At 48.7% G+C, this 23,617-nt stretch overlaps 1 protein-coding gene across 2 annotated transcripts in view; it reads right to left on the reverse strand.

The window, feature by feature from the left end:
- Nucleotides 1-23,617, reverse strand: part of SLCO3A1 (solute carrier organic anion transporter family member 3A1) — a 307,991-nt gene that overhangs the window by 26,307 nt on the left and 258,067 nt on the right. For both annotated transcript variants that reach the window (XM_077124117.1, XM_077124116.1), the window contains exons 6-8: nucleotides 16,673-16,871; nucleotides 14,524-14,650; nucleotides 1,265-1,440 (exon numbers count right to left, since the gene is read on the reverse strand). In XM_077124117.1, the coding sequence (XP_076980232.1) occupies nucleotides 1,265-1,440; nucleotides 14,524-14,650; nucleotides 16,673-16,871 (502 nt within the window). The remainder of the gene's footprint in view (nucleotides 1-1,264; nucleotides 1,441-14,523; nucleotides 14,651-16,672; nucleotides 16,872-23,617) is intronic.

The raw sequence follows: 23,617 nt of genomic DNA on the forward strand, positions 1-23,617 counted from the left end.
GAAATCGAGTGGGTAGGATTCTCGCAGGAAAGGGCCTCAACATTTTCATGGCTCTTGAAGCTCACTGCCATATTGCTTTTTCTGAAAGGTGTAATGCACTATTCAATGCCACCAGCAATGTTACTTTTAACACTTTTGCCATGGCCTTGCAAGCGCTCAGTGTTATTTTTTAAAATTTACTTTTCAAACTTTGTGGATTCAAAACAGCCACCTGCTACTATACCCTTAATGCTTTTGCACATTAACAAGCGCTTGCTAATGACTTTCTAGATAAAGTAAGTACTTCTTATAAGTCCTCTTCCGTGGGATTCTTAAGAGACCCTGGAATGTGGTAGGCAGGGCTGGAGGAAGAGAGAAGCTGGATAAAGCAGCCAGTGACTGACAGTCTACACGGGCCACCTCTGAGCATTTTGTTTCTAGTTTTATTTTCAGTCCTCGGGACCGAGTTGGCTTGTTTAGATAATTGCATCCCAGTAAGTTAAGTCTTTCCTTGCAGGGTGGTGATGCTTCCCCTGGTTCGGAAGGATGCTGGGGTAGGAATTGGCACATTTCTAGGTTTCCCACACCAACCAAGACAACTTCAAAAGTGATAAAAGTTACTCATAATATTACTAAATGGACTCACCTTTGAGGCACCTCCTCTGCCCCAGGGACAGGTCCCGAGAGAGGGGGGACTAGGAGTTACGGCATTTTCAACCACCCAGCTGTATGAGAACCCCACCGCTGGCGAAGCTTCTCCCCACTGCTGGGATGCCGCCCTCCCCACTCCCTGATCTCAGGACATCTGCACCACAGGGTCTCACCTGCTCCTGCACCATGCCGGGAGGCAGGCAGGGCCAGTGACCTCACCCCATTGACAGGTTCAGAAACAAGCTGGAGGGGGAAATGGCACACCCCAGGTCGCATGGCTAACCCGCAGGCGGGCAGGGTTGGATAGCAGGACTTTCATCTGCTAGCCCAATGCCATTTTCAGTTTACTCCAACAACACTGCGCTCTCCCACGCTCAGTGCAGGCCGGAGGTCCCTTCCGAGCACCTGCAGAGGTCCCACCCGGGAGGAAATGACAGCGTTGTCTCTCCCTCCGGCCCTGCTGCCCACTCTGGATGTGAGGTCCCTACCAAGTGAAAGCGATTCCTACCAGCCTCGGGGAGCCGAGCCGACCCGCAGGTAACAGCTCTCAAGGCTCGGACCTCCGGGAGAAGGGCAGACGCCGGCGGGGGAGGGGGGGAGCAGGGGAGCCCGCGGGGCTCGCGCGGGCTGTTACCTGATGAGGATGATGACGGACGGCGTCTGCGCCATAGCGCCCACCATGCTGCAGGCACACATCACGCAAAGGAAGGTTAGGAAGGCCTCCTGGCAGCCGGGGCTGGGGCATTTCCCGGGCACCACAGTCGCGTTCTCGGGGGGCACGCTAGCGAGGCACGCGCAGCCGGTGAGATTCTGCAAGGGAAGCATCCAGCTCTTTTAACCGGGGCGAACTCCAGGGTCCCAGCCCACAGCCACCCAGCCGCTGAAGCCGGCGCAGCCTGAGGATGCATCCTGTGGCATTCCATTCATGAGGCCTGCAGGCACGAGTCAGCTGTCAGGGGGGCTGCAAGAACACATGCGAACAAAGGAGTGCCTGCGGGGAGGAGAGCCCGCTGCCCTCTCTCCCAGTACTCCACGTGCATTCTCCAGGACGCACCCCACCCCCATCCACCGCACCCTAGTCAAATGCACCCCCCCACCCCCCCCAGTGCAGTTAAAGAGGAAACTGAGCCTCCACAATATGATAAAACATTGCCAAATTAACACTGCAATTACTTGCCAATTTGTTTTCTCTTTATGCAGTTATAATTACACGGGAGTGCATTAAAAGGGGAAGATCAGGTAACGTCCATATTGTCACTGGTTCACTGCTCAGAGGGACACTTGGAACAGAGGACGGGAGCTGTCAAGGGCATGAAGTGGCCCCGGCCAGCAGCTAACGGGAAAGTTCCTTCGTGGCCGAGAAAGCCAAGAGGCTCAGACACGCCAGGTAGCTCAGAGGGGCCCATGGGAGCGGAAGCCCAATGAGACAAGTTCATTAATACGAGATCCAAGAGAAGGAAGCGATGGGAACCCATCCCATTTGATATTCTGGCGAAGGCTCCAGCTGCTGCCCGTTTCCAGGTATGGTCCCGCATTCACACTTGAGGAAGTGCTGATGGCAGAGGGAGAGGCAGGGGCTGGGAGAGGCAGTGACGAGTGCTGAGCCAATTAAGGTGCGGTAATAATAGTGTGGAGCCTTTAATGAATACGAAATGAAAACAACCGTCAGTGATTCACTGCTTCCCTTTCCAGGTCTGCTTGGTGTTCAGCGCCACCATGCATGGAGGTCAATCCTCCTGAGGGCAACGCAAATCCCCTCTGGCTTCTGCAGTTCTCCTCCTCACCTCTCTCCCCCTCCTTGTTCCTCTTTCCTTGCTCCTCCTTTTCCCTTCTTTTCTTTTCCCACTGAACCCATGGATAGGGGTTTCCTTGTCTCATAAAGCGACACAGGATGAGTCAGGGGTGTCTGGATGCCTTTTGTGTGCCCCCACCCACCTCCCAGCAGAGCTGCCCTGTGTGGCTGTGTCTAGCACTTGGGGCCGGAAGGCCGGAGGCACCAGCCCACGCTCCCCTCATCAGACTGTGAGCTTGGGCTGGACCCCTCTTCCTAAGCAGCCCACCCAGAGCAAGGTCTGTGTGCACGGCCCAACCACAGCGCCGGGGGCCGTCTGCTGTAGTTCCCTAAAAGATGCTGAGGCCCTTTCCCACCCCGCCCCACCAGGGACCTCTGCCTGGAGATTTCGAAACCAAGAGCGGACAAACCAAGAGCGGACAAACCAAGAGCGGACGTCCCTTATCCTCTTGCAAGGTCTCTCCTTGCTGAACCAGCTCCAATCTCCCCTCCTCGACCCCTCTGAACCCAGCACTCCCACATGCGAGGCTTCCTTCTTGCCTCTGGGAAACAAGAAGTGTGTTTTAGGTGCTCTTTTTTGAGTGTTTTATCCCAGCACAGTGGCTGAGATGTATTAGATGGAACGCAGCAAAGAGTTTAAACGCATGTGCGAATGAATCACTCTGCTTTTACTGGGAAGCAGGGCTGCTTCTACCCTAAGAGAATATAACTGGAAATGTCACCTCTCCCCTTACCCAGGAGAGGAAACTTGCCCCTTACACTCCAACTTCATAGCTAAACTTTTCTCATTAACACTCACCAGCCCCATTTCCACACCTCCAGTTCCTCCCTCTACTCACTCTACCTGGACTTCTGCCCCCACATGCATGAACTGGGTTTTGCTATGCTCTCCAGTGGCCTTCATAACCCCCACAGCCCTTTACCCACCAGCCCACTCCCCTTTTAGTGGCGCTGGGAGCTTCCAGGAGTCTATGTCTGCCGTCCAGGCCCTTGCTGGCTTCTGGGGTGCCGTTCTCCCGGTCCCCTCTTTTCCCCTCTGCTTGCTCCTTTTCCATTCTGTTGTTGGCACCTTCTTCCCACTCCCATCAGAAAAGGCCAGAGCTCCTCAGGGCTCTGGTCTGGACTTCCTTCTCTCCCCACCCTGCACCCTCTCCCTCGATCTCCCTCATGCATGTACCATCTGTGCACCTGCTGATGACTCTCAAATTTAATCTCCAGCCCAGAGCCCCAGACCCACATGATGTTTCCATTCCAAAGACTCTTGTGCGAGCTGAGATACCAAAACTGAATCCATGAACTCATACCCTGCACGGTCAACTAGGTGCTTTTCCCATCTGCAGGATATGTTTTCCCCAGAAGTCCCATCCCTGCATGGATTGGAGTTAGCCAGGAGAGATTCAGAAGGCAGAAGTAAAGTTATTTCTTAGAAAGTCATGCAGTCACACACGGGAGTGGATGGACATGGGGGCAGACAAATACAGGATGGATGGACATGGGGAGGGACAGACACAGGGATGGATGAACATAGGGAGGGATGGACACGGGGACGAATGGGTGCTCAGGAGGTCAGTTTGTCCTAGCACTGCCCCCACTTTAGTTCCGTCTTTCCTGCGCGTCCCGCTGACCCGCAGTGGCCCTACGCCCACCTCTGGTGCCAGGTTGCAGCCCGTGGAGGTGGTTCTCACGGATTTCTTACTTAGCAGGGAGATGGTTGCTTCTTAAGAGTTTCCCACAAGCTAACTTGTCCCTGTGCCAGTGCTTTAGGGGCCTTACAGAGTAACTTCACCTCACTTCCTCCATATCTTATGTCCCATCCTCACATAAGTTGTCATTCTTATATTAAATCCTTTGCTCCCGATGCACTCATGGGTGCTGGCATCCTGGCCGAACCCTGACCATCCCAATCTCCTTTCCTTCTACATTTCTTGCCTTAGAAATAGTAACCAGCTCCAGCCATAAGCAAGGCAGCAAGTCTGCTTCCCCACACCTTCCATCCAACCCATCTTTCCCGAGACCATACGGCTAGCTAGAATAGGAAACTCTGCATTTTTATTCTATAAAGGGCTTGACTTGCCACAGGGATTCAGTAATGACGCGTTGAATAAATAAATACCCAGGTTATCCTAGGGATCTTTCAAACCTTATTCTAGAGCCAACCACTCCCTTCTTTCTCTTTATTGAAGGAGCCTGTGAGAGAAGAGATTTCTGATTGGAGTCCTTAGAACAACATGGAAAAGGGTAGTGGGGTATAAACGAGGGCTAGTCCCCAAGGGATGTCTCGGGCCATATCTGGCTACCTGCCCAGGTCCTGACTTATGGGGCTCCTCGGGAACACTCAGGAATGTGATGTGGGGAATGGGGCTAAGTGAGAGGGGCCAGAAACTTCTGATGAGCCATGTGACTGGTGAGCTTTGGTTCAACAAAGAATCTTGCAGTGAGTACTGACATCCACTCTTAGACTTTTGCCACATACCTACAGTGGACTGCCTTACATTTACCCTAACAGAGGAAAGGGTCTGGTTGCTCTCTGCTCTAGATGGAAAACCCCTTGTGAAAGGGACCCACCCTGGATTAGGTCTGTGACGACACCCCTGAGGGAATGGGATGAAACGAGAAGCCTTTCACTTGGACTAGGGCTGGGACAGTAACTGTGCTGCCCTGTCTGGTGTGTGTGGGGGGACATACCCCAACTAAATGAGCGCAGTGTGTTCTAGAAGCCAGCATCCTGGGAGAAGAGGGAGCAGAGAGTGAGGCCAAGCCGGGGGTCTGCAGCCAGGAAAAACGGGAGGAGCGATGCTGGGGGGGGGGGGTGCACAGAGAAGGGGAGCGATGGGGCACGCGTGGACCAGGGAAGCCCCGCGGTCACCAGACAGTAACGAGGTGTTTGTAGCATCAACGCCAGCAGCAGGGAAGCTGGAGGCTGGCACACACGTGAAGGTGTCGGTCTGTCGGTGCCCAGGAAGAAAAGCTGGGCATTGGTGGGCCCCTCGCAAAGGTTCTAGGTTAATCTCTATTTATTTATTCAGATTTTAATCGACTTGGAAAGAGCTGTGCAAGAGGCTGGGGAGAAGGCAAGCCAGAGCGAGCCGAGCAAGGCCCTGGACAGGCTTCCTTTTCCACCAGACAAGTCATCTGACCGCTGGGTAGGAACTGCTGGGTGGGCCCACGGCCTGGGGACAGGGTGGGGCATCCTCGTGGCCCTTCCAGCGGGGACCCAAGGGAAAATGCTGAGGTCGTGGCCATATTGTAAGGGATGGGAAACGCTCTGATCTGGGGGTCTCGGGAGCAGAGATCTACGTGGACGGTGTGCTGCAGGGACTATGGTAGCTCTGGGGACATACGGTGATAAAGTTTTAAGGAAGAATCCACCACTGAAAAATCTGAGGGTGGTGGGATAAGCCTCAGACGTTGTTTCACCTTGCCCACGTGCATGATTGGAGGAGATGTGTCCCTCTAAGCTGGGCATCTAAGTGAGGGCCCTTAGAGCTGCAGAAACTCCAAGGAGTAGTCAGTTTGAAGGACAGAGATTATCTGAGTGTCAGAGAGATATCTACTTTAATTAAGGAGATCAGAGAGGTTGGGATTCTAATTCTCATCCTCTCCGTATACAATAATCCTGCTTTGCCAGTTCAAAAAGTGGATGGATTCTGGAAACTGCCTATAGACTATCATGGCATAATGAAGTGGTACACCCCACACTGCTTTCTTTGGCAGACCCTAATGTGGTGTAAACTATTCAGAAAATGCACCCAGCTCCAGGAGACTGGTTTACAATGCCTGACTTAGCAAATTCCCTCTTTTCCATCCCCAATTCAAAGGCATGCCTTGTCAGTTTGCCCTTCCCTGGGAAGGCATGCAGTCTCTGCTGTCTCCAGAAGAGTTGAATTCTCTGCCTGGTGTGGCAGTTTGGAGGGGCAGAATCTAGCTTTACTGGGAATAAATTTACTGTTGAGATCTAATGACCCTTCTTCTCACAGAGGAACAGCCTGACAAGCTTTGGAAGCAGAGATGCCCTAGAGGATGGAGTAGGACCGGCCTGCACATTCTAAAAGAATTTCTCCTACAGATATTTTATCCCAGGCACAAAGTGAGATATGACAATAGGAGCCACAATGTTGTTTGTAAAAGTTAAACTTCTGAAGCAATCTGAATGACCAGCAACAAAGATGGTTTAAATAGATTGCCACAGACCCACCCAATGGAATATTATGTAGCTGTAAAAAAGTATGTGGGTGCTCTTTATGTGCTATTATGGAAAGAACTCCAAGATAAATTATTAACAACAACAAAAAACACACACACAGATGGCCTTATATGTGCAGTAAAAAAATCCAGAAGGTTCTATAAGAGACTGAAAACAGTGATTAACTATTTGACAAAGTGGCAGGTTGAGAAGTGGGCGAGCCCGGGATGGAGGCGGAAGGGAGATTTTTCACTCCCGATGCCATGTATTTAAAAAAAAAAACAAATAAAAAAATCTCCAGCACATTACAAAATAAGAAAGAAATCAATGAGAAAAGAATGGCACTGTCATGGCAAATTGTTCCATTCATTAATTTAAATTGAGAAATGTTGCTATTTACATACGGTGATGGGGATAAATAATTACAGTTAAGTTGAAGACCAGAAAAATTACTCTGTGCAAGTTTGGATTAATTTTCTATTGATGGAGGAAATCATGAGCGTGGTATTTTGACAGTTTCTATTACAAGAAGAAAATACTCTTCAGCTGTGTTTCAGAAACGCTGGTTAAAAAAAGTTGCTTTTGTTTGGGCCTTTTCTTTACATTCAAAACTGATGGATCAATTCCTATTAATTGAACAAATAAAACAAATTTCTAGGATGGAAGATTATTTTTCTAAGGGGATGGGTATGGGTGATGCTATTTGTATTAAGAGCCTCTTGTGAAACCTTGAAAGGTGAGGAGAGACTTCCCTTTGCAATGCCTTTTTTCTTTCCTTTTTTTTTTTTCCCTGTAAAACATTCTGTTACCAAGAAAAAAAATCACAATTTCTATCAAATATCTGGTGCTGGTCCTGCAGTTCAAAAAGGGAGTTTGCCTGCTCTGCAGGCAACAGAACCAGAAAGGCAGGTTCTGTTCTGCTTTGCCTGTGAAATCTTCCAACTTTTGTATGTGACATTCTAAAAGCGGGGAAGGCAGAGGTCTGGTGACACCACCACAATTGACTGGGCCGTTTTCCTTTGAATGATAACACACTCCTTTGTGACCCAGGCATTTATGGATTCTTTCATGATTCACTGATGTTTCTTAGACATTCTCCTGTCATTCATTACTGCCTTTTCTGTAGCGCTGACTCCTGTTACCTCTCTGGTTTCACCCAAGCTGGTATTTCCAGGCAATGACTTCAGACCTTATCCAAAAGCACACTGTCGGCAACCCCTGGCCTCAAGGCAAAGGGGATATTGGAAACCGCGAGAAGAAACACTGTCTCTTCTTCCCTTGGACGGTCACTGACCGAAGGATAATGGCCAGGAGGACATCTCCAAAATGAAAGCAAGATCTCCTGTCCACCTCTCACTTCCATCACCTAGGACGCATGAGCCAGAAGACAGCGAGCATCCTGTCAGAGCCTTAGCCGTCTCTGGCAGAAGGGGAGGAAAGAGGCTGCAGGCTGGGGAGCGTCAGGGCACAGTGTGCTCTGGCCGTTTCAGGGCAGGAAGCTGAAGGATGTGCATGTAACTGAGCAGACGACACACGTCTCCCTCCTTCTAGCTTTCTTTCTCCGCACTCCAAACCAAGGTCCCAACTCTACCGAACACCCACGCTTACACACAGCTAGATCAGCCTTCCACGACTGTACACCAGGCCAACACCTGCTCAGCTTTCATGACGTCCACCTCCCTGCCAATACCTCCCACCCCAGGGAACAATGTCCACTCCCTCCCCGCCTTGGAACATTTTTACCCCAGGAGGAACAACATTGCAGGTTCACTAATTTGTCTACATATCTGCTTCCTTCCTATTAGAACGCAGCCACCTAACCTTTAATGTCAGATTTTTTTTTTTAAGAAAAAAGATTTTCTTGTGGGGAAAGTGATACATGTTCATTCTAGATACTTCAGAAATAAACAGAAAATTTCAAAGAAATATATGAGAATTAAAATTTCAATCCCCAGCCAGAGGTAACCTTTGATGAGCAGTTAGGTATATATCCTCGCAATCTTTTGTTTTGCGCAGTTATATATCAAAATCATATTTTGATTTTTCTTTCTCTTTATGAAAAAGCATCATAATATATATTTACGATTTTATAATGTGCTCTGTTCACTTAACACTATGCTGGAAACATATAAGCCAAGTTGGGCGCTGCTCTTTGGGAGTTTCCTTGTGCATAACTCTATTGATAGGTCGCGTCTCACTCTGCAGTAAACGCAGCGCCTTACCTTATTCATCACTAAACCTGCAATGCCCAGCAGGGGGCCTGAGATCTGGTCAGTAACAATGTCCTAGTAGGACTTGACTTCAGGATAGTCACAAGTCCCTCTCATCAGGAGAGTGTAGGCTTTTAAATCGGTCCTGGCAAATGGGGCTTCACACTCCTTCCAGATGGGAAGGTTTGCCCACTCAAAGCTTTTGGGTGTGAAATAGAAAACATGAATAAGAAAAACGGTCCAGGTTTATGGGGTGGCCAGCTGTGGAACTCTGGCTGGCTAGAGATGAGATGTCCTGTCTAAAGTGGCAGCCACTTCTCAGCTCCAGCCATCAGCTGCCCTACAGGGCGCAGGCCCCCCGTTAGCTGATCTTACAACATGTTCAGAGAAGCCAGAGATCCAGGTTGGCTGAGAAAACGGCCAGGCTGCTAAGCCTTGCTGTGTGCCACGGTGAGTGTATCTTCAGAGCACCCACGTTGCAAAAGCAGCCAGTTTGTTCCTTCTGCTGCAACATGTTCACAGGGCGCCTCTAACTCTCCAGCTTGGTTTCTTCCAGTACCACAAGAAGAAGTGAACAAAACAAAGGTACAAAGAAAAAGAAGACAGGGTTTCCAGAAAGATAACAGTGTCAAGAACATGTCTCATTCCCTGTCCTGAAGCAGGGGTTCTCAATGGTGGGTGTGGGGGGCTGCCTGCAGGGACACATGCCCCCGGGGACAAATGTCTGGAGGCATTTTTGGTTGTCCTAACCGGTGGGGGGTGGGGTGGGTGGCTACTGATATCTAGTGAGTAGAGGAGTGCTGTTAAACATCCCCCAATGCATAGGACAGCCCCCTATGGCAAAGACTCACATGTCCCCAACGTCAGGGGTGCTGAGCCTGAGAAACTCAGAACTGGAACACTGGCTCTCAACTTTGGTTGCATGTCCAAAGCACTTGGGGGACTTTAAAAAATATACCAATGCCTGGGTCCCTTTCCAAAATAATAAAATCAGAATCTCTGTGGCTGGGGCTCAAGCATGATCATTTAAAAACTCCCCAGTGATTCTAACCTGCAGTTGGGATTGAGAACCGTAGTAATAAATGGTGAGTGCCCTGCATGCATGGTGGGTCTGAAGTCGGTACTTTGCTCACACAGCGCTCAATAAATATCTGTTGCCGCGATGGGGCGATAAATTAGTCACCCATCATTAGTTCCCTATAAATTGCTGTGCTAGACTTGTATTGACTTTCAGCATTCTATTGGTGGCTGATAAAAGCTTTTTTTTCTTTAGTCAATTATTCAGTACATCAAAAGGATACAACATCCAGCAGTCACTCAGCAGCATACTAACGCACTTCCTGTTGGAATAATTATTTCTGAAAGCCAAAGGTACAGGGACAATCTGGACAACGTACTCATACCCAAGGAAGCTTACAAAATTAACTCGCAATCTTTTTGTCACCTCTCCTGGTCATAAGCAATGAGAAGATTTGGAAATTATGTATTAAATGCAATCCTGGAAACTTCCTCTGCTATCACACAAGGAGAGAGGAAATGAGAAAATAAAGCAAAACCCAAAGCAGCATAGGAAGGAAAGTCTAATATCGGGAGTAATTGCAGTTTCCTGATACTAGACTGCAAACACGAACCAGATTTCCTGACAGTCAGAATTTGATGGGTGACTTTGCACTTCTAGTCAAGTTATTAGGGATTTTCACGAATCTTGATGGAAGCTATAAAGTGGTGAGAGATGAGCAGTGAGATGGTGTTTAGTATTCGAATCGGCACCATCCAGCCAACCTACCTGCTGACTGCTAGTCAAGAGAACGGGCATGTCACCTGCGGCCACGGGGCCTCAAAGGTCAGGACAGGGGCCACTGCCAGGCCCTGAGAAAGCCTGGGACCTCTACTCAGAACCACAGGAGTGCCACAGCCAACAACAGGGCCTCCCTCCCAGGGCCCTGCAGTCTGATGAGATGCGCAGGAGTGAATGAGCATCAGAACCCATGGGTGCGAGCTGGCAGCCGAGGGCCATGCAGGGGGCTTGGTTCCACGGGAAGCGATGTGTCAGAGAAAGCTTCCCAGATGAGCAGCACAAAAGCCGAGTTCCAAGGGCTAAGGAGGTGTTAGGAGTGTGCAGGGGTTACACGGCAAGGTTATTCCGGATAAAAGCAAATGCATGTGCAAAGGCCCTGAGGCGAGTGACAGCCTGTTCGGTTGGGGGAATTGCTGGAAGCTCAATACAGCAAGTGTTTCTTTAAGAGGTGGGAGGGGAGGGGAGATAGAGGCTGGAGAGGCAGCCAAGGTCAGAATGTGGAGGCTAAAATGTCCCCTCAGTGGAAAGGATGTAAAAGAGGTTCTTTCAGTTAGAAAAAAGTAGGGGATCTAAGTAGGAGTGTCACCCCAAGGAGGGAAGTCGTAGAGGCAGATGAAAGGCATTAGCTTTGGGGTCAGACAAACTTTATATTCAAATGCTAGCTCCACCACATTCTACTGCATGACCTTGGACAAGTCACTAACCTCACCTGTAGTCAGGGAATAAAATAACACCTCCCTCCCGAGGCTGCTGTGCGGATATAAGACAGTACATATATGTGGGAGAAGATATGGGTGAAAGAACCAATGGAACCAGGTGAGAAGAGCTAGATTCACATCACAAAAGGCAGAGAACACCAGGAGAGAGTGAAGGAATAGATATGGAAAGGAGAAAAAGGTAAGAGGCTGTGGTAGTTAGATTCAGGTGTCAACTTGGCCAGGTGACGGAGCCTAGTTCTACTGCTGTGGACATGAACCAATGGTAAGTGAACCTCATCTGTTGCTGATTACATCTGCAGTTGGCCTGGAGGCATGCCTGCTGCAATGAATGATGTTTGATTTAATTGGCTGGTGCTTAAATGAGAGAACTCAACATAGCACAGCCCAAGCAGCTCAGCACACCTCATCTTAACACTTGCAGCTCAGCCCAGGCCTTTAGACATGCAGAAAGGAATCACCCGGGGAAAGCTGTTGAAACCCAGAGGCCAGGAGAGAAGACCAGCAGATATCGCCCTGTGCCTTCCCACGTAAGAAAGAACCTCAGTTGAAAGTTAGCTGCCTTTCCTCTGAAGAACTATACATTAACTGAATAAATCCCCTTTTATTGAAAGCCAATCCGTCTCTGGTGTGTTGCATTCTGGCAGCTAGCAAACTAGAACAGAGGCCCAAGGAAGCTGTTAGCTTGTAGAAGGTGCTAGAAGACGAGAAGGAAAGAGGGAGGAAGGGAGCAAGGGACAGAGGGAAGGGATGAATGTAAGAGAAATAGAATCCACCCTTGGGCCTTGTCTAAACTGCTGCGGCAAAGATTTAAAAGCCTTACATTGCTTGTTGCTTCCTTTTGGCAGTGGACCTGTGATTCTTTTGCCTCTGAACCCAGCTGCCATGGGTCATGAGTGACATGTGGAAGGCAGTGTTGGCGGCCCACTGGGGCTTCCGACAAAGCTCGCTGCTGGTGCAGCTTTTTATGACAGTGGTGGTTTTGGAAGGCTTGACTCCCTCGAGAGCCTCTTTCCAGGATAGAGCACTGCGCTGTGCTCCTGCCCCCCAGCTACCTGGTGGAACTGGCACACCCAAAAATCGTCTCTGGGGAGAAGCAAATGCCAAGCCCCCGCTCCCCGCAAGCCCCGTGGTTTGTTGTTTCTCACGCTCTGCTTTGTAATTGCACGGGATACCCACTCCCCTCCCCTGTTGCACCCCCCAGCAGACAATGTGAGGCCTCATAAAAGGAAGAAAAGGCAGGTGTCTGGGGAATAAACAAGGCATTCAGAGGTAAAGTGAAGAGCATGCAATCTGATAACTGCATTCCACAGTTTTGCTGCTTCAGCAGCTGGAAGCAACCCTGGGTCTGGTTAGGCTCATTCAATAAGACTTGCAACTGCAGGATCGGGGGAAATGCAATTTTTAAGACAATTTTTTTGGTCAGTGCATTCTCTGAAACGGCGGCTCACTGGGTCTAGGACACCAGCTTCCGCTGGGTCGATTTAATTCTTCCAACAGGGCAGTCACCCAGACTGATCTATAATATAACTTTTTGGATATTAAAATGTAAATGAAATTGTTGTCAGGAAAAATAATAGCTTGTGTTTTTATTTTGATGATTCTCCAGGCCCCGTGCCTTTTGTAAAATCCATTTCCACTCACATGAAGAAATTGCTTTCTAGCATAATTTAAAAAAATCGGTTCCTTCCCACCACCCTCCCCCATGGTGATTTGTTTTCTTTATAGAAAAATGTTAATTAATAACTGGCCAGGAATCTAAATGTTAAAAGCAAGGGAAACTTAAATCTTTGAAAATGAAAATAAATGACCCATTTTTTTTTTCTTTTCAGAGAAACCACTGTTTCCAAAGCTACAGGATGTGGGAAAGGAAGGAAACTCATCATCTCAACTCAGAGTTCCTTGAAAGCAGCCACGCTGCCCTGTTTGTGTCTTCCTTCTCATCCTTGGTTCCTTGGACATTTATGGAAGACTTCCAGGGTGCCAACCCTTTGCCAAGCACAGAGATTTCAAAAGATACAATCCCTGGTCCAGCTCCTCAGAGATCAGAGCACAGTGACAGATGCTTTGAACAGATCATTGCTGCAAAATGAGAGCAGGGCTTCCAGGAGAGACAGGTGCCAAAGGACTGTAGAGGCAAGAACCGCCTAGAGAAGGGAGGGTAGGGATGGCTGCACAGAGGCAGTGACATGTCAGTAGGGTTCTGACAGGTGAGTCGGAGTTGCCTAACTGAAGGAAGAAGTACGACAAAACACGTGTGGTGTGTGGGAGAGCTGAATTACACCAGCTGACAGGAGGCACAGCTGAAGAGGAAGGCTGAGGGACAGACACCGGGTGAAGACACGGACGAACGAGTCTAAGTGCCCAGACCTCATCTCCCAGTCGACAGGGCGGCATTCGGAAGGGCCATCTGTAGTGTCCAGCAATCGTTCTGGCTGCCGTGCAGGAGAGCGACCAGAGCGGGGTCACCCTGAGCCAAGGAGGCCAGGGAGACTCCTGCACTAGTCCAAGCAAGAGACTCGGCCGCGGCAGCTGAGGTGGCGTGGGTGGAGGAGGGCAGGTGTGACGGGCACCTTGAAGGCGGGGGTGGGCATCAACACTACTCAGTGGCTGGCCACTCAGCACCAAGTTTTCAAGCAGAGGACACTCAAATGCTACGGAGTGACAGCCAACTGTACAATTCACACGGAAGAGTTTAGTGGAAGATGGAGAAAGGTGGGAGGCATTTAGTCGAGAAGATCAAGGTGAAGGAAACTGAGTAAGGAAGAGGCTGAATTAGTGTCAGATCGTCTCAGGCTTAGAAGAGATCTTCCCTTCAAAGCAAATCCCAGGATTTTCTAGGCTTTGCTTACATACTCCTGGTGATAGGAAGCTCACTACCTCTAAGACATCCCATTCCGCTGACATCCTTTATGAGTGCCTCAGACAAAATTTTTGTCTCTGGTTCCATATATACAGCTTCTTTTGAAGTTCCTTAGAAAACTCACTTGATGTAGCAAGAAAGCCTGTATGGCCAGTTAGCCCTCTTTCCGTCCTGGCGAGGCTGAGGAAAAGCCAGAGGGCAAGGTAAAAACCCAGGAGGTTGCCCACTCTGACCATGACTGGGTTTTAAGCTATTCTGACTGCCTGGGGTCCCCTGCACTCAGGTTGTGTGTGCACCGCCCCGCCCCATCTGGCAGTCCCCGATACCATACCGTGCTGTTGCAGCCAGCGAAGCAGGCAGACAAATAGGTGATCCCATCTGCCCCACACACTGGAGTGAAGGAATCAGTTTGGCATTCACAGTTTTTATTGCAGGGTGAGTAGGGGTCCACGGCTGAGCTGCGAAAGAAAGGAAAGATGGAAGCCATCAGAGATCTGAGTTCCCCAGAGGACCTTCCCAGCGACAGCCCTCTGCCCTCTGCCGTTTGTGTGGAGTCACGTGGCATCCTTGGTCATGGAATTCTTACCTGGAACCCCTTTCCTTCTCATCTTCCAATCTTAAACCTCCCTGTCCTTCAAGGTCCAGCCCGGGAGCCCATGCTGCCATGCCTCTCACCAAGCACAGGGCTTTGTCTGCCCGAGGAAGAGGCCCCCTTTTCCTCCTTTGCACCCTCTGAGCTGGTGGCAGCCGTGTCTCGGTTAGCTCCACCTCCTCTGTGAGGCTGGCCCCATCACCGCAACCTCAGCTCACCGCCCCCACCCCTTCTGGATCAACAAGCACAGCTGGGCACTGCCTTCTGCCTTCTGTGGGCTGGTCCTTTGTCTCTCAGCTTTATTCATCCTGGCAGCCAGCAAGCCACCGGACACTCAATGCTCTGCTACGACTAGCCTAGCCTCAATGAATACTGATTGCTTGGTTCCTTTTCCTGGGGAAAATAACACCACAGTGTTTTAAAGTTTCCTTTGCATCATTAAAAGCACAGCTCCCTAGAGCAAGCAAATTGCAAAAGAGAAAAAGGTAGAGAACTCTAAGAGAGAAAGGATATCTTCTTTACCCTATTATTTTTGGTGGAATCTCCTAGAGCTTAGAGTCTTTCATAATAAGAAAGAAGATGAGAATGAGATCTGACCACTCACACGGGCACTTTCAAGGCACTGCACGTGTTATTTCATTTATTCTTAGTATACCTGTGGTGGGCAGGTGCAGTTATTTTCCCCATGGTTACAGATAAGGAAACTGAGGCACAGATAGGTGGCATAACTTGTCCAAGCATGTATAATCTGTAAATGGTAGAGCAGAACTGGAACTTGGGCAGTTTGACCATAGGTCCTGCCATTTTTTTCTCTTTTATTGAAGAATATCTTCATAATGGTAAGACCCTGCACTTTTAACCAGTATTGTTTACTACTCGAGGCCTGGGCAATCCAGAATAAAGGCTGGTGGTCTTTATCTCCAAGTCCTGCTATGCCTCGCATGGGCCAACTAGAGGACACCATATCTGGAGAGGAAGGAACTGGGGTTTGGAAGGGGCTGCCTTGGGGTGGTGGTGAAAGATGAAAGAGGGGCAGATGGGGCTTGGACTGAGCTTGGAGGTAAGTTGTTGTTGGCTCTGGTCTCTGGCCTGTCAGGCCACCTGCTCGCCTTTGCTGGTGGCTGCAGGTAAGCCCAGCTGTACTTGCATCCTCCAGCTGATGTGCAGGAGCAGCACAGCTGCCTGGAAGAGACTGCGAGGAGGACCTGGGGGAGTGGCAGGCCAGCCTGCCATGGCCCGAACCCGGAAGCCCCATTCCCAACGCAGCTTCACCAGAAAAGGGACAACTGCTGCTGCTGGATGTGAAAAGATCTATCATTCCCTCTAAAAGCACTTCAGATTAGACGCCAAAGCCTTGGGAAAATAACTAGGAAATGAGAGATGTGGTCCCCTAGGGACTCACTCTCCTCTTTCCTTCCTTTCCTCCTTGCTTTCTCTCTCCCTGCCCCGCTTTCCAATACCCACCAGGAGCCAGACCCTGTGATAAATGCATCTAAGGATGTTTCTGATACCTTAGTGGGTTGTTGACATTTATCGTTTCATTTTAAGCTGAACTTCAAACTGCACTTTATTTTTATTTCCTATATTCATGTCATTCATCAAGTCAAGTGCCAAAAATAATCATTAGACAATTCTGGGGTGAGGGGTGCATGAGTTATGGACTCCCCTGAGCTCTCAGCCATTCTGGAGAGAGCTTTGAGGGTGGAGCAGTCTGTCCTTCCCGGCCAGGGCGCCACACCGATGTGTCCAGCAGGGAGTAAGAGGCAGAGGTGGCACCCCTCCCCGACTCACGGTTGGTGGCATGAGGGGGGCGCCCTGCACCCATCACGGGGAGAACACCCTGGCAGCCCCAGGCGCATGGGTGGGTGCAGGCTTTTCCAGTGCTTACTTGTTTCCATAGGGAACAGTGACCCCCGCCACAGGGCCCGTGTCGCAGCCGAGGAAGAGGAAGGAGACGTAGCAGGCCGTGGACACCAGGTTGACAAGCATGGCCATCCGGATGGCTCCGAGCGCAGACAGGCTGAGCTTCTTCACCAGGAGGCCGCCCAGGAAGATGCCGAGACAGGCGCACGGGATCGCGGTCATCCCTGCAGGAAGGGCGGAGGAACGGGGCCATCACCGCCGCGGGAAGGGACGGGCCACGCGGAGGCCGCGCCCTGCAAGCAGCGAATTCCCCCGACACCAATGAGTGATCCGCAAGGACCGACCAGGGGCCTAACCTCTGCCCTCAAAGAGTGCCCAGAAAACGGGGGGAGTGCCCAGAAAACGGGGGGAGACAGACGAGGAAAAGCCAGGTGCCGGAGTCCGTGCACACCCCGCCAACCACGGGAAGCTCACACGGCTGAGGTGGGAGAAGGAAGAGCCGAAGCCAGGCGGACGGGGGCGTGGACGTGCATTTTAGGAAAGGAGACTTCGTGCTCCGCAGTTTTGAGGGGATGGGGGGAGGAGACCCAAGACTGTTCAGGGAATTTCTACCCCTCTTCTAATGAGGCAAGGAGGGCTCCAAGGAAGGGTCTGCAGGCTGGGGAACCCAAAGGTCACAGAATTCACCCGCCCACGGAGACAGAGCTTTAACCAGCCCTGCCACTGCTCAGGAAACAGCACCAATCACATCAACAGGTTTTATAGCTCTTCGTGACTAATTGGCATAAAAAAATATTTGTTTTCCTCTTTTATAAACAGAGCTATCTGCAAGGCAGCAGGACCTCCTATATCTGTCAAAGACGTGTGGAATTTGGGGAGGACCGAAGGATCCCAGGTTTCCAGTCTCTTGTTTGGTTTTGCTCTCTTCTGATTCATTTACTCTAACGCCCAGCTTTGAGGTAACGGTGTCATTTATCTACTGTGCAGATTATGCACAGCCAATTTTCTAGTCCGGGCTACGTCCTCCTTGCCAATCAACAGGCTCCAGGAGCAGTCGGCTACATCAGCAGGCTGGTAAGTGTGAAAGGAATGCAAATTAATTTTAATATTAGGATAAGAAAAGCATAAATGGGGAGGTTGAGCTCTGCAAGGAAACTGCACAAGTCAGTGTTAAAACGCACAAATCATAGCCATGGATTATCTGCAGCCCTCGGAGTATGTGTCACGGTTTAACCCTCGTGGGAGAGAAATGATCTTCACGGCGAAGTCCCGTGTGCTTCTCCACCGCCCTCTCGTGACCCCGGCCCAACCCGCTGCGCCCATTCCGCTTCCTTTCCTTCTTGGGATGAGGCCAAACCCTTTCAGGTCCCAGGCCAGGGCCCTGGCCAGTCCTCTTCTTGGGATGCTCTTCCCAGGCCGCGTGGAAAGGGTCCCTGCGCCCACTCGCCCCTGGGGCCCCACGGCTCATCTCCGGGGCTCCCACCGCCACCCGCCGCGGCCGCGGGGGTTTTGGTTTTCTGGTTTCTCGTTCTCTCTGCCCCACCACGACACGCCCTCCGGTTCACTCCAGGAAGAGTTGCGGGCTCTGGCACAGAGCGGGTGCTCTGCAGTGTCTTCTGAATGAATGAAACGGTGGGCACACGAGTCCGCGTGGACGCGCATCGGGGGGAAAACGCGTCGTCGTGGGGGGCAGACCTTCGCCTCACGGACTCGCCCCCAGGCGGGCAGGGCGCCCAGGATCGAGGAGCCGGGCGGGAGCACGCTCCCAGCAGCTGTCCCCCAAGCCGACCCCGGCGCCCCCCACCCGCCCCCAACACTCTGGGCTGCTGCTGCAGGACCATCCTCAGGCGCTGGCCGGGGCACACCGGGCCCTTCTCACTCGCAGACCAACGCCATCAGCCCTGCCACCATGGGGGCGGCCACTCTGTCAACTCTGCCCATGGCTCTGCGGGGTTCCTGGAGCCCGTCAGTGGTGCCCGAGGACAGCCGAAAGGGCGCCGGGTCCCCAGGCGGTGGAGCAGGTTCTCACAGGAGCCTCGGGCCCCCCAAATCCGCACTAAGCGGGGGGTGGGGGTGGGGGGAAGCCACAGGCAGGGCCCTGCACGGGGCTCGTGTGCTGCCTTCCTGGACCCCCGAGGGGGATGAGGGGCTGCCCCTCTGCGCAGCAGGCCAGGCCCCTGGTGCGAGCCAAGCGCTCTCATCCACGGAAACCACAGGGAAACGCGCAGGCGCAGCAGGCCAGACTGTTTTCCTGACCTCCTGTTCTGCACGCTATTGCTTCATTTGTCAATACAAACACTCAGGAATCGGCCGCAAGTAGAGCCCCAAAGTTCAAGCAACTGTGAAAATGCAGGCAAAATTTAAGGAATGGCAGCATTAAGATCATGAAAGAGAGACAAACTCTTGGGTGGGGAAGGGCCAGACAGGAGAGATTCTTAGGGATCGGACAGAAGCGATAATTTTATCCATTTTACCAGGTTGCTGTCAGAAAGGTATTAAAAGGCTGACTGCATTTTGTTAACACCTCTTATAAGGAAGATTTACAAAATAGTGGGTGGTAAACAGCTATTAGTTAAAAAGAAGAAAATACTAAGGCTTGTGTTACCCTAGCAGGGCCCAGGGAGGGATGTCACAATCCAGCCACACCCTTGTGGTAGGTTTTTGTTTGTTTTCTAGATTTAATATGTATTCGCTTCATTTATTCAAATATTTTAAAGTTAGTCACAGACCTATACCTTTCACTCCTAAATATTTACTTCCATGTGCGTCTCTAAAGTAATTTCCCTTCTTTAATAACATCTCAGACATCATCACACCTATAACATTAATAATACAGTAAACAGAAATGATAAATATAGTTTGTTGCTTAATTATTTTCCAGAGTAATTGTAGATTTACAGAAAAATCAAGCAGACAGTACACAGTTCTTGGTAGCTTTTTAAAATTAAAAAGAAAAAGATATAAGTCATGTGTAGTAAAGTGCACAAAGCTTAAAGGAATAAGCTGATGACTTCTTATTCACCTGTTTACAGCCCTGCAACTACCACTCACATCAAGCTATAGGACATTTCCAACACCAAGGAGGTCCCCTGATGCCCCTCTGGGAGAGCTCCCCTCCTAGGGAACTGGTATTCTAGGCTCTCTCACCTTATTTATTTGTGCACTTTTAATTCATATAAATACATACTCTTTCTTGTCTTATGTCTTTCTCTCAATATGGTGAGATTCATCCAAACTTTAATTCATTTGGGAATGAATTCAAGTCCTTTCTTTTTCATTCTGTTTAACAGGCCATTGTATGCATGTTCTCTCATGTTTTTGCCCATTTACTGTAGCAAGACACTTGCCTGGTTTCTAGTTTGGGGCTATTATGTTCAAACATAAATCTGTTTGAACACGTGCCTTTTTAGTAGACACAGGCACTCCTTTCTGTTGGCCATATGCCCAGAGAGGGACAGATGGGTCACGGGATAGACGCATGCTTAGCCTTAAAAGTACTGCCAAAGGGTTTTCCAAAGTGGTTGTACCATCTGACTTTCCCATCAGTGGTCTCAGCAGTTCCAGTGACTCCACACTCTCCCCAGCACTGGCTGCTGTCAGCCTGCTGTGTGTGTAATAGTATCTCACTGCAGTTTTCTTTAACTGTCTATTTTCAAATACTTTCAAATGTACAGGGCAGTTACAAAAAAAAAGACAAATTCTATTCAGAGAACTCCAGTATATACCTAGTCCACTCCCCCTTACCCAGAACCACCAATTTTAACATTGTGCCACATTTGCCCTGTCATTCTATCTCTCCATTCATCTATTTGTCTATTTATTAATGCATTTTCTGAACACTTGAGTGTAGCTTATATACATCATATTCCTTGAATTCTTAATTCTGCCATGCACATTCCCTTAGAGCAAGGATATTTACTAATGTGTGCATAAGTGCAGTTATCAAATTCAGGAAATTTAACATCGATAGAACTTACGGTCTATATATCTATTTTTTTCACATGTCCCAATAATGTCCTCCTGATCCTTTTCTCCTCCCTTGCCAGATCCCATCCAGGATTGTTGTTTTGGTTTGCTGAAGCTGCCTGAATGCAATAGACCAGAAATGGTTTGGCTTTTACAAAGGGGATGTATTAGGTTACAATAAATCCTCTTCGTAAAAGCACAGCTTTAAGGCTGTGAAATTGTCCAAATGTAGGCATCCAGAGAAAGATATGCTGACTTTGGAGAAAGGCCACTGGCATCTGGAGGACCTCTGCCAGCTGGGAAGGCACATGGCTGGTGTCTACTAGTCCTTGCTCCTGGGTCACTGCCTTCGGCTTCTGACTGCAGTGACTTCTCTCTAAGTGTCTGTGGACCTCACACCGCTTCTCTGGGGCAAATTCTGGGTTTCATCTCCTACCTTAGCATCTCCAAACATCTGTGTTTCTTGGTGTCATCTCTCTGCCCTCTGTGTCGGCTCTGAGCTCTATGTTTTCTGCTTTTTATTCTCTTCAGAGAGGACTCCAAGAAAAAGATTAAGACCCACCTTGAATGGGCAGGGTCATATCTCCATGGAAACAACCTAATCAAAAGACCCTGTCCAAAAGATGGATCTGCCCCACAAGACTGGATTAGAAGAAACACAGCTTTTCTGAAGTTCATAACAGTTTCAAACCAGCACAGTCATGTACTGCACTTAACTGCAATGTTTATTTAGTTCACCTCTCTCTCTCTCTCTTTTTAATTGTGGGAACTTAAATGCAACATAAACTCTCCCATTTCAACCACTTCAAAGTATACCGTTCACTGGGATTAATTGAATTCACAATACTGCAGTACCCTCACCACCTTCCATTACTAAAAATGTTCCCATCTCCCCAGACAGAAACCCTAAACTCATTATGCATTAATTCCCATCCCCCTGCCCCCCACCCCTGGCAATCTGTATTCTGATTTCTGTCTCTATGAGCTTGTATATTCTCTGACATTTTTTTAAAGTTATCATGGGGCCTAAATTTAACAACCTAAATCTGTAGTAATCTCATTTGCTTTGATATTTTATGCATTGCCTTTTAGATTCTATAGGAAGTAAAGAGTGGAAATACAAAATAAAAATATAATAGTACAGTCATTTATATTTACCCATATAATGACCCTTACCAGAGATCTTTACTTCTCCATGTAGCTTTGATTTATTTTTTATTGTCCTTTCCTTCTTAGTACAGCCAGTCCAATAGTAATAAACTCCCTCAGCTTTTACTGGGAATGTCTTAATCTCACCCTCGTTTTTTGAAAGACAGTTTTGCTGGATATAAGAATTCTTGGGTTGCAATTTTTTGTTTTCAGCACTATAAGTATGTCATCCCACTGTCTTCTTGCTTCCATGGTTTCTGATGAAAAATCAACATGTAAAAATCTTATTGAAACTTCCTTTTTAGTGACATGCTGTTTTTCTTTTGTGATTTTCAGTATTTTTTCTTTATCTTTGACATTCAACAGTCTGATTCTAACATGCCATGTTCTCTTTAGGTGCATCCTGTCTGGAGTTTGACGAGTGTCTTGGGTATGAATATTTGTGTCTTTTGTTATATTTGGGAAGTTTTCAATCATCATTTCTTTGAATATTTTCTCTGTCCCTTTCTCTTTTTCTTTTCCTTCTGAGACTCCTACAATGCATATATTGGTACACCTGATGGTGTCACACAGGTTCCTCAGGCTCTGTTTACTTTTCTTTCTTCCTTCTGCTCCTCAGACTGGATGATTTTAATGTTCTTACCTTCAAGTGAAATAATTCTTTCTTCTATCACTCCAATCTGCTCTTAAACCTCTCTAGGGAATTTTTAATTTGTTACTGTAGTCTTCAACTCTGTGTGGTTCCTTTTCATAATTCCCATCTCTATATTGAAATTTTGTTCACCTGTCATTTTCCTGATTTTCTTTAGCTCTTTGTCCATGTTTTCTTGTAGTTTTTTGAGCATTTTTAGGACCTATTTTTAAATCTTTCTGTCTTATGTCCCAAGCCTGGTCCTCCTGGGATGATGGTTTCTAATGCTTTAAACTTCTTCTTTGTCTGGGTCATCACTTCCTGTTTCTTTGTGCATTTCATATCTTTTACTGAAACCTGGACACTTTGATATCTTGATGGGCTATCAGTAGAATTTAGACTCTGAGGCATCTGCTCCTTAAGCTTGTATCTAGCTAGTGCAATGACAGAGCTTTTCTTGTATGTCAGGAGCTATCTCTCACTCTCTCTCTCTCAGTCTCTCTCTCTCTCTCTCTCTCTCTCTCTCTCTCTCTCTCTCTCTCTCTCTCACACACACACACACACACACACACACACACACACACACACACACACACACACACACACACGGAAAAAACCTTTCTCAGTCTTTGCAGATTTACCTGTGTAAGAGCTCTGCTTCAGGGCTTATGCATACAGTGGGTTTAGAGAACAGCTGGAGGCCAAAGTGTAGGAGCTTAGAAACCTGATCAAGTCTTTCCTGTTTTAGCACCACCACAGTTGCTACCCTTCCACCTCAGCTGCAACGCACATCACAGGCCTTTCTACTTTCCCACACAGCTAAGCTCCAGGAAAATATCCTGTGCTCTTTCCTCTCAACAACTGCTCCCGACATTGCAGTCTGGCCTTGGTCTCTGTCATGTCACTGACACAGCCCTTTAGAGGTTGAAAGGTTTCCTCATTATTAAAGCTTATAGAGGCACTTTAGCTGCCTTCTTGTTTGACTACTCATACTGCTGATTTCATTCTTGGCATCATCTTTTCTTCTACTCCCATGACCCTCACACTCTGGATTTTCTTTGAGATGCTGCTTCTTAGACTTCCTTGCAGGCTTTATGTGCTGTTTCCTCAGGTTTTTTTTGTTTTTTGTTTTTTTATCTTTCCTTGTCTAATTCTATACCTTATCTCTTTGTAAATTCCACTTTCGTGTCCTCAACTATCATCCAAATGTTGATGGAAACCATA

This window comes from Tamandua tetradactyla, chromosome 12, assembly GCF_023851605.1.
Source record: "Tamandua tetradactyla isolate mTamTet1 chromosome 12, mTamTet1.pri, whole genome shotgun sequence".
Classification (NCBI taxonomy): Eukaryota; Metazoa; Chordata; class Mammalia; order Pilosa; family Myrmecophagidae; genus Tamandua; species Tamandua tetradactyla.